Source organism: Piliocolobus tephrosceles, chromosome 3 (genome assembly GCF_002776525.5).
Source record: "Piliocolobus tephrosceles isolate RC106 chromosome 3, ASM277652v3, whole genome shotgun sequence".
Lineage (NCBI taxonomy): Eukaryota > Metazoa > Chordata > Mammalia > Primates > Cercopithecidae > Piliocolobus > Piliocolobus tephrosceles.
Genome location: NC_045436.1, coordinates 177,582,704 through 177,592,920, shown reverse-complemented (window position 1 = coordinate 177,592,920; position 10,217 = coordinate 177,582,704). Strand labels below are relative to the sequence as shown.

Sequence of the window (10,217 nt, the reverse complement as noted above, 5' to 3'; positions counted from 1 at the left end):
CATGGGGAGGGGGGAGGGGGGAGGGATTGCATTGGGGAGTTATACCTGATATAAATGATGAATTGATGGGTGCTGATGAGTTGATGGGTGCAGCACACCAACATGGCACAAGTATACATATGTAACAAACCTGCACGTCATGCACACGTACCCTAGAACTTAAAGTATAATAAAAAAAAAAAAAAAAAAAAAAATGAGCTGGCCAGGCAAAGCCCAGGGAAGGGAGGAAGACAGTTTCAGGCACCGGGGTGGGAGGGACGAGGGTACCCTTGGGGGAACTAAGAGATAGCTGAGGTCAGCTGGAAGTCAGGGAGCAAGGGACAGAACTTTAGGAAGGGTGATGAGTGGGCCAGGTTGTGTGGACCTCATGGGCCAGGCTGGACAGGTGGATCCTGTGGGCCAGCTTGGGTAGAAGTGTCATGGGTCAGGTCAGGAAGGCCTTGTGGGTCAGGTTGGGGGCATCTTGTAGACAGGCTGGATGGGTCTCATGGATCAAGCTAAGTGGTCATGGTCATCCTGGGCCAGATTAAGGATGCTGGACTTCCCCTTGAGAGCAACAGGAGTCATTCTGGGGTGTTCACTGGCTCTTTCATATGGTTAAGAACTTAAAAGGAAGGTAGCCAGGAATTCCTGGATCAGAGAGGTTAAGTGATAGGGACTAGGCCACACGGCAGGTATGCAGCTGAAATGGGCCCATAACCTGGTCTGTCTGCTTCTTGAATTGACTCTTCTCACCTCTGCACCTCTTTGCAGGGAGGTAAGATGGTTGTGAAAATTACCAAAAGGAAAGAGGGGTAGCATGTGATACAAGGGCACTGTGCGTTGTACTTCTGCAAAGAAAACACATTTACCCCAGTAGTTTTACTAAATTATAATAAAAAACCACAGCCAGGCACGGTGGCTCACTCCTGTAATCCCAGAACTTTGGAAGGCCGAGGCGGGCAGATCACGAAGTCAGGAGATCAACACCATCCTGGCTAACACAGTGAAACCCTGTCTCTACTAAAAATACAAAAAATTAGCCAGGAGTGGTGTCGGGTGCCTGTAGTTCCAGCCACTCAGGAGGCTGAGGCAGGAGAATGGCGTGAACCCGGGAGGCGGAGCCTTCAGTGAGTGAGCACAGATTGCATCACTGCACTCCAGCCTGGGCGACAGAGACTCTGTCTCAAAATAATAATAATAATAATAATAAAATAAAACAAAATAAAAAGCCACATTTCCTTAGCCTGTCACTGTAAAGGTAGATATGCATCACCCAGCCTATTTTTCTCAGTCTCTGCATCCTTGGTCATGGTGTATTAACCCTTTAAGCCTAATAAGGACCATGGAAACTGCCCTTGAGTCTGCAGCGCCCATGGACACCTGCTTCCCAGCAACGGGGAGGTCTGTGGTGCCCAGGCTTCTATCATTTCCTCTCAAGATCTGCTTCCAATGTTACTTGCCCAGAAAATCAGGGTTTTCATGGTCTTCAAGAAACAAATTTCTTTCACTCTTTGGAAACGTACCATTTTTCTCTGTGGTACACAGAATGTCTCCCTCAAGATGTCCACCTCCCAATCCCTGGAACTTTTGAGCATGGAACTTTACATGGTAAAGAAACTTCACAGGTGGGATTGAGTTAAGGACCCTGAGACGGAGAGATGACCCTGGATGACCCAGTTGGCTCCAATGTCATCACAGGGTTCTTATAAGTGAATGAGGGAGGCAGGAGGGTCACAGTCAGAGAAGACGTGATGGAGGAAGCAGAGGCAGGAGTGGCACCATAGCTGGCCCTGATGATGGAAGAAAGGGCCCTGAGCCAAGGAATATGGGTGGTCTCTAGAAACTGGAAAAGTCAAGAAAACCGTTTCTCCCCTGAGGCCTCCAGGAGGAATCAGCACGGCTGACACCTTCATTTTAGCCCAGTGAGATCCGCATCAGACTTCTGACCTCCAGAACTGTAACATAACTTTGTGTCGCTTTAAGCCACTGAGTTTGTGGTTGTTAGTTATGGTGGCTATACTAATATATAATATAGTATAATATAACTATAATAACTAATACCTAATATGACATCTTCAGAATGACAATAGTTTAGCTGATTCATTGATATACATATATTTTTTTCTTTCTTTCTTTTTTTGAGATGAAGTCTCGCTCTTTTGCCCAGGCTAGAGCACAATGGCGCAATCTCATCCCACTGCAACCTCTGCCTCCCAAGTTCAAGCAATTCTCCTGCCTCAGCCTCTTGAGTAGCTGGGACTACAGGCACCCGCCAGCATGCCTGGCTAGTTTTTGTATTTTTAGTAGAGACGGGCTTTTGCCATGTTGGCCAGGCTGGTCTTGAACTCCTGACCTCAGGTGTTATCCACCTGCCTCGGCCTCCCAAAGCGCTGGGATTACAGGGGTGAGCCACCGCACCCAGCCAATTCACTGATACATTAACTGATTGACTGATGTGTGTATTCATCAATATTGACTGATTGTCTAGAGTGGGTTATCCCCTGGGCATGACCCCAGGGATGGAGAAATGAACAAGCCTCAGCCCTTCCATCAAGGAGGGCACATTCCTTCTCCCTTCTTGTGTTCCCCGAATCACTATTTCCCACGTGAATATTATGAGTCCTGGGCCTGACTCCTAGGCCCCAGCTGAGTGACCTTGAGCAGACACTTTAGACTTCTAGTGCTGTGCAGCACCTAATCTTGACCACAGAGGGCTCTGGCCTCTGTCCTTGGCCCCCAGTAGGTCACCTCTCAGCCCCTGGAATGTTTGGCCTGATTGGAGTGCCTTTGCTGACCTGGGGGCCTTGACAGTCTACACTAACACAGTGATTTACGGCAGGGAGGCCTTAGGGCATGTGCTCTCGGCTTGACCTCTGAAGGGCTGGAGGCTCGGGGCAGCTGTCGGGGTGCGGGTCAGCCATGCCAATGTGGCTGAGCTCCAGTAAAAACTCTGGGCACCAAGCTTGGGCAAGCTTCCCTGGTTGGTGACACTCTGTGTGCCTGGTTGGTGACATATTGTGGCCAGGGAGAGTTAATGCTGCCCCCAACTCCACCAGGAGAGGACACCCAGAAGCTCTGTGCAGGGAGCCCTCCTGGAGCCCTATGCCTCTCCCTTGGCTGACTTTAGTCTGTAGTCTTCCATTATCATCAGCCCAGCTCTGAGCACAGCAGCTGTCAGGGAGTGCTGGCAGTCCTTCTGGTGAGTTGAAGAGCCTGAGGGGGATCTTCAGGACCCCCAAACTTGCATCTGACATCAGAAGAAGTGAAGTTGGTTTGGGAACTACTCTCAGACATTTCATAAGCACCTGTTATTATGACCGTGTTCTTCAAGAACAGAGTCCAATGTTTCCTCTCCTTTTTCTCAGCCCTAACTTCCTGGGACAGCCTGAAGCTGAGAAGTACCCATATGACAGGGCTGTGATTTCACCACCTTCTCCCAGGAGCCTTTCAAGAGAAATAGCAGTGGGGGGGACAGTCAGACATGACATCCAAATGGACAGGTGGGTTGTGTGGTCCCTGGAATGGGATGATGGCAAACTCTGCCCAGAGCCCCGTTGTTATTGGGATGATGCTGGGTTTGGTGCAGCAACCTGTTCGTGAAGTGCTGAGCCACAGAGCTCATGCAATCGCACGACATTCATCCCCACTGAACTGAAAATGGACTGTTTTAAGGCCGAGAGACAATGGGGATACAGAAAAATGCACTTTTCTCTGCAGCCCTGAGAACCATTAGGTTATGATATGGTTTAGATGTGTCCCCATCTACATCTCATCTTGAACTGTAGCTCCCATAATCCCCACGTCATTGGACTGACCCAGTGGGAGGTAACAGAATCACTGGGGTGGGTCGTTCCTGTGCTGTTCTTGCGTTAGTGGATAAGTCTCATGAGATCAGATGGTTTTATAAAGAGGAGTTTCCCTGCACATGCTCTTTCTTGCCTGCTGCCATGTAAGATGTGACTTTGCTCCTCATCTGAGGAGCTCAAATTGTGAGGGCTCCCCAGCCATGTGGAACTGTGAGTCCATTAAACCTGTTTCCTTTATAAATTACTCAGTCTCGGGTATGTCTTTATTAGCAGTGTGAGAACAGATTAATATAGGTGACCATCAAATTTATCTCACAGCCACTGTGCCTGCAATATCATGATAAGTGCCATGCCCAAAGGGGTAAATTAATGCCTGGGCACAGCCAGCCAGCCAGCAAGGCAGGGTACCTTGAGAGCATGTTCTGTGCACAGACACCTTTCTCTCCAGTGAATGACGATGGAGAATCTTTCTTTCTTTTCTTTCCTTCCTTTCCTTCCTTTCTTTCCTTTCCTTCCTTTCTTTCCTTTCCTTCCTTTCCTTTCCTTCCTTCCTTCCTCTCTCTCTCTCTCCTCTCTTTTTCTTTCTTTCTTTCTTTTCTTTCCTTCCCTCCCTCCCTCCCTCCCTCCTTTCTTCCTTTCTTTCTTTCTTTCTTTCTTGATGGAGTTTTGCCCTGTCAACAGGCTGGTGTGCAGTGGTGTGATCTTGGCTCACCGCAACCTCCGCCTCCTGGGTTCCAGTGATTCTCATGCCTCAGCCTCCCGAGTAGCTGGGATTACAGGCGCCCATCACCACAACCAGCTAATTTTTGTATTTTTAGTAGAGATAAGGTTTCACCCTCTTGGCCAGGCTGGTCTCGAACTCTTGACCTCAAGTGATCCATCTGCCTCAGCCTCCCAAAGTGCTGGGATTACAGGTGTGAGCCACTGTGCCCAGCCGAGGATATATTTTGAGTGTCATTGTGTGCCCAACACTTTTCTATATGCTTCACCCATGTGAGCTTATTTAAACCTCTTGATAGCCATATGAAGAAGGCCTATTAGTTCCACTTTAACAGAGAGGAGGTGGGATATCGATCGTCCAAACAGACACAAAGCTCCAGGCTTTCTCACTGCCCCGTCAGTCAGCACCATCTCTTTCATGGGCCACAGCAGTCTCCTACCAGGGCTCCCTGCTTCTGCCTCTGCTCCTACAGTCTGTCTTCCTCATGGAAACCACAGTGATCCTTATAAAACACAAAGCAAGTCACCTCCCTGCTCAAAACATGCTGGTGATTTCCTGTCTCATTCAGAAGTAAATGCAACTATCTTGGGACGGTCTGCAAAGCCTTCCAAGATGAGGATCTCTGGACTCATCCCCTCACCTTCTGCCCCTTCCTCCCTGCCTTGCTCCCCAGCTTCCCCACTGCCCTTACACTGGCCGCAATGCTGCTGCTGCTGCTGCAACCCCAAGCATACACATGCTGCACAAAGCTGTGCTCAACAATACTTGTTGAATGAATGAATGAATGAATGAACGAACGACCTCTCCCAAGGTGCCTGGGACTAGAGGAAGAAAAGTAAAACTCTAAGCTGCCAACTGACTAAACAGCTGGGGCTTCTTGGCCAATGGGACCCCAGAGAAAGCTGGGAAGCTGACTTCCCGGGGCTGTAAAGGACGGCATGGCAGGCTGAACACTCCTCATCGTACCCCTCCCTCACTAGCCAACCACCATAAGGCTTTCTTCCCTAAGGACTAAACACAAACCAGCTCTTTCAAAAGACTCCATGCTGATCATGTTGATGGCTGGCTCGTTTTCCCAGGCACAGAACAAAGACGAGACGGATGCTTCCTTCACCCCTTCCTGAGACGCCTGCTTCCTCTGTTCTCTTTTTCTTCAAACGTTCACCTGATCTTACGTAAAATGTAGATTCACTAGGTATTAACTAAAGTCTCCCAAGTGTGTAACTGTTCCTTTCATTCCTGCTCCACCCCCCACAACCACCCACCTTCCCCTTTTTAAAGGAAAATGTATAAGTACTAAACCTCCTGAGAACCTCTTTGGAAAAAACAGCCAAGACTGTGACTTGCGTTTTCCCAGGTGCACCCTCAAGCTGGCTCAATAAACCGCGATTGATTGTGACACCTGCCTTCAGTTGTTCATTTTGGTGGTTGAGATTCACACCCAGGACCCTGGCCCCAGATCTGGCCTCATACCCCCTGGACTCAACATCTGCTGAGACCGGCTCCCTGTGGGGCAGGCGAGGAGGTGTTCACTGAGCACCTACCATGTGCCAGGTCTGGGCCTTGGACCTGCTCTCCTCGGCACCCCCAGCCACCAAGGTAAATGGGCTCCCAGTCTCTACTGCACAGAGAAGGAAACCAGAGCTCAGCGCAGTCCAGGCTCTGGCCCAGGGATGCCCAGCCAGGAGGGCACAGCCAGCTCTCCAATCGGCAATGGAGGATTTTAGCCTGTTCCTATGGAATACTAGGTAAAGCAGTTTCCAGTAACCAAGGGCAACGATTTCCCAATTGAGGAAATGTAAAATAAACCAAGCATCCTGGAACCTAAAGGCTTGTGATGAAATGGCAAAGTAAATAAATCTAAGGAAATCCCTCCGGAATAATTCTGGGACACAAACTGACACGGGCCTTGGGCCAGGCCGGGAGTGGTGGCTCACGCCTGTAATCCCAGCACTTTGGGAGGCCAAGGCGGGCGGATCACCTGAGGTCAGGAGTTCGAGACCAGCCTGACCATCATGGTGAAACCTTGTCTCTACTAAAAATACAAAATTAGCTGGGCATGGTGGCGCATGCCTGTAATCCCAGCTACTCAGGAGGCTGAGGCAGGAGAATCTCTGGAACCTGGGAGGCAGAGGTTGCAGTGAGCCGAGATCATACCATTGCACTCCAGCCTGGGCAACCAGAGCTAAATTCTGTCTCAAAAAAAAAAACCCACGCAGATGTGGAGAATTTCATGCCCATTTCCACTGTGTCCCTCAACACATTCGTATGCAGTACATTTCATGTACCTCCTCCTAGGAGACAGACTCCAGCAGGTATCACCCCTTGGCACACCCGTCACCCTCTCCTGATGTTACATTAAAAGGCTGTCTTCACTTTCTTCGCTGAAGCTCTCACAGGCCCAGCAACTAGGCCCACACAGGGAAAAACCAAATGCGTAACTTCCTAAGGATGTCATTTAGGCATCACTGACAACCCTTCATTGAAACTGATGTATTTACCAGCACCCGCTGGGGCTGGCCAGGCACTTTCCTTTCTGAAAGGAAAATACCTTGGGCCCTCAAAATCCCTAAGCAAAAAGGAACACTCAAACTGAAAACTGCTTAGGGCAAACCTGCCTCCCATCTGGTCAAAGTTATCTCTCTGCTCACTGAGATAAATGCGGATCTGACTGCCTCCTTTGGAAAGGATAATCAGAAACTCAAAAGAATGCAACTGTTTCTCTCTCGCCTACCTGTGACCTGGAAGCCCCTCCCCGCTTGGAGTCTTCCTGTCTTTGCTTCTAGTTGTCCCACCTTTCCTGACCGAACCAATGTATTTCTTACATATATTGATTGATGCCTCATATCTCCCTAAAATGCATAAAACCACGCTGTGCCCGGACCCCCTTGGGCGCATGTCGTCAGGACTGCCTGAGGCTGTCACAGGTGCGCATCCTCAACCTTGGCAAAATAAACTTTCTAAATTAACTGAGACCTGCCTCAGATGTTCTGGGTTTACACTGATACACTGCTTGGCTTACCCTTTGCGGCAATTATTGATAGGGGTTTTACTCAGGCTGTCAGCCTGGTTGTGTAATTGTGAGCAAGTGATCTAACCCGTACCTCAATTTCCTCAATCTTGGCGATATTCTGATGCACAGCAAGGTTTGAGAGCTGCTTTAGAGAGGATGGGTGAGAATCCAACAAGCTACCATGAGGGGTGAGGAGAATGCTGCTGGTACCCACCCCATAGCCTCGGGCTCACCTCCGGCAGGGCACAATAAGTGGCCCGGCTGGAATTTGAGCCCAGGATGTCTGGCTCCAGAGCCTGGGCTTCACTGTTATGCTCCACAGCCCACACTTGAGGCAGGATAGGAAGTCAAGGAAGTGATCATGTCCTTGGGACGCCGTGACCAAACCGTCAACACAATAAGCCTCGGCATTCGCACTGTAGTCCAGCTCTTTCAAGCACGGTTATCTGAGTAGGGAACATTCCCTGCAGATGGCACGAGCACTTTGATTTTATCTGTCCTCAGACTGACCCTCTGCTCATTATAATAGTAAAAAACACACCCTTGGGCGGAGACTTAAGATGCTAATGAGACGTGATGTTTGAACAAGCGTGTACAGCTACCGAACATGTGCACTCGGAGGACCACCCCCGCCCCGCCAGAACATGCTTACTAGCGATGCCTCTTCCCACCCCCTTATGAATAATCACGTAAGACTCCCCAGAAAGGGAGTTTCCCTGGTAACAGTTAAGGCTGTCTCATCTGCTCTGAATATCTCCCAGGGTGTCCTGTCTATTCCGCACCTAACTTTCAGAACATTCTTTCTCCTTTGCAATAAATTGCTCTATGCTGCATCCCCTTTGCTGCGGTCTCTTGTTTATATTCTTTTACACTAAAAAGAACCGAGGTTTCACAACAGCTGTCAACACGCTAAGCAGCATGGTTGGGGTGACCACACCAGCACTAACATTAGAAAGTCTTTATTTTAAATCTCATCTTCCCCGCTTGCTGGCTGTGTAAAACCTGGGCAAGCTACATGGGCCAGCACAGAGAGGTTATGTAACCAGCCAAGGTCACACAGCATGTTAGTACTCAGAGGAAGATTAGAACTTGGTTTCCTCATGCCCAGCCGGGGATTTGAGTCTTGACTCCTCTGGGGACGAAGTTGTTCCTTTCCTGCCTGCGGGCCCTAGGGCTTTGACAAATTGAGCCCCATCCTACACCTTTCTGGAGAAAACACTTCTTCACTCCTCCTCCGGGAAGGAAAATGCAGTGTCTTCCTCGTGAATCTCATGAGAATAATCAAATACTTAAGAGGCACTTAAGATAGGAGCTAGCCCTGAACAAAGATCGGTTTCCGTTTAGTTTCCTGTGGCCGCCATGACAAAGCGCCACAAACTGGGTGCATTAAGACAACGAAGTTTATTCTCTCACCGTTCTGGAAGGCACTGGTATGAAACCAAGGTGTTGGCAGAGACTTGCCCCCTCCAAAGGCTCCGGGAGGGGCCCTTCCTGGGCTCTTCTGGCTTTTGGGGGCTGCACGTGTTCCTTGGTTTGCCGCCGCATCACTCCAGGCCCTCCCTCCGTCTTCACACGGCTTCCTTCCCTGTGTCTCTACGTCTTCTCATGGCCTTCTTATAAGGACACCAGCCGTCAGAATTAGGACCCACCTGAATCCAGTAGGACCTAACCAATTGCACGATCTAACCAATTACATCCGCAAAGCCCTTATTTCCAAGTGTGGCCACATTCTAAGGTTCCAGATGGACATGATGTTTTGAAGGACACTGTTTGGACTAAATTGTGTCCCCTCCCAAATTCTTAGGTTGCAGCCCTAACCTCCAGTATCCCATGTGACTGTATCTGGAGGTAATTAAGTAATCAAATTCTTATGTTGAAGCCCTAGCCTCCAATATCCCATGTGACTGTATTTGGAGACAGGGCCTTTAAGGAGGTAATTAAGGTTAGATGAGGTCATCAGGGTGGGGCCCTAATCCCATAGAACTGGTGTCCTTATAAGAAAAGGGAGGCCAGGTGCGGTGGCTCAAGCCTGTAATCCCAGCACTTTGGGAGGCCGAGACGGGCGGATCACGAGGTCAGGAGATCGAGACCATCCTGGCTAACACGGTGAAACCCCGTCTCTACTAAAAAATCCAAAAAACTAGCCGGGCGAGGTGGCGGCGCCTGTAGTCCCAGCTACTTGGGAGGCTGAGGCAGGAGAAAGCAGTGAGCTGAGATCCGGCCACTGTACTCCAGCCTGGGCGACAGAGCGAGACTCTGTCTCAAAAAAAAAAAGAAAAGGGAGCGACCAGAGCCCTCTCATTCTCTCCCCGCCCTCTACTCTTCCAAGCACAGAGAAATGACTGTGTGGCCGGGCGCGGTGGCTCACGCCTGTAATCCCAGCACTTTGGGAGGCCGAGGCAGGTGGATCACAAGGTCAGGAGATCGAGACCATCCTGGCTAACACAGTGAAACCCCGTCTCTACTAAAAATACAAAAAATTAGCCGGGCGCGGTGGCGGGTGCCTGTAGTCCCAGCTACTCGGGAGGTTGAGGCAGGAGAATGGCATGAACCCAGGAGGCGGAGCTTGCAGTGAGCCGAGATGCACTTCAGCCTGGGTGGCAGAGCGAGACTCCATCTCAAAAAAAAATAAAAGAAATGACTGTGTGAGGAGGCAACGGGAAGGCAGCTGTCTGCAAGCCTGGAAGAGAGGCCT

At 49.8% G+C, this 10,217-nt stretch overlaps 1 protein-coding gene across 3 annotated transcripts in view; it reads right to left on the bottom strand.

The window, feature by feature from the left end:
• The window catches only part of EVC (EvC ciliary complex subunit 1), a 91,014-nt gene that overhangs the window by 38,354 nt on the left and 42,443 nt on the right, over window positions 1-10,217 (bottom strand). The window contains exon 12 of one of the 3 annotated variants that reach the window (XM_023206892.2): window positions 8,905-9,135. The exons of the other annotated variants lie outside the window; for them this stretch is intronic. Within the exon in view, the coding sequence (XP_023062660.1) occupies window positions 9,091-9,135 (45 nt within the window). The 3' untranslated portion in view covers window positions 8,905-9,090. Of the gene's footprint in view, window positions 1-8,904; window positions 9,136-10,217 lie in introns of those variants that run through there. 3 annotated transcript variants of the gene reach the window in all.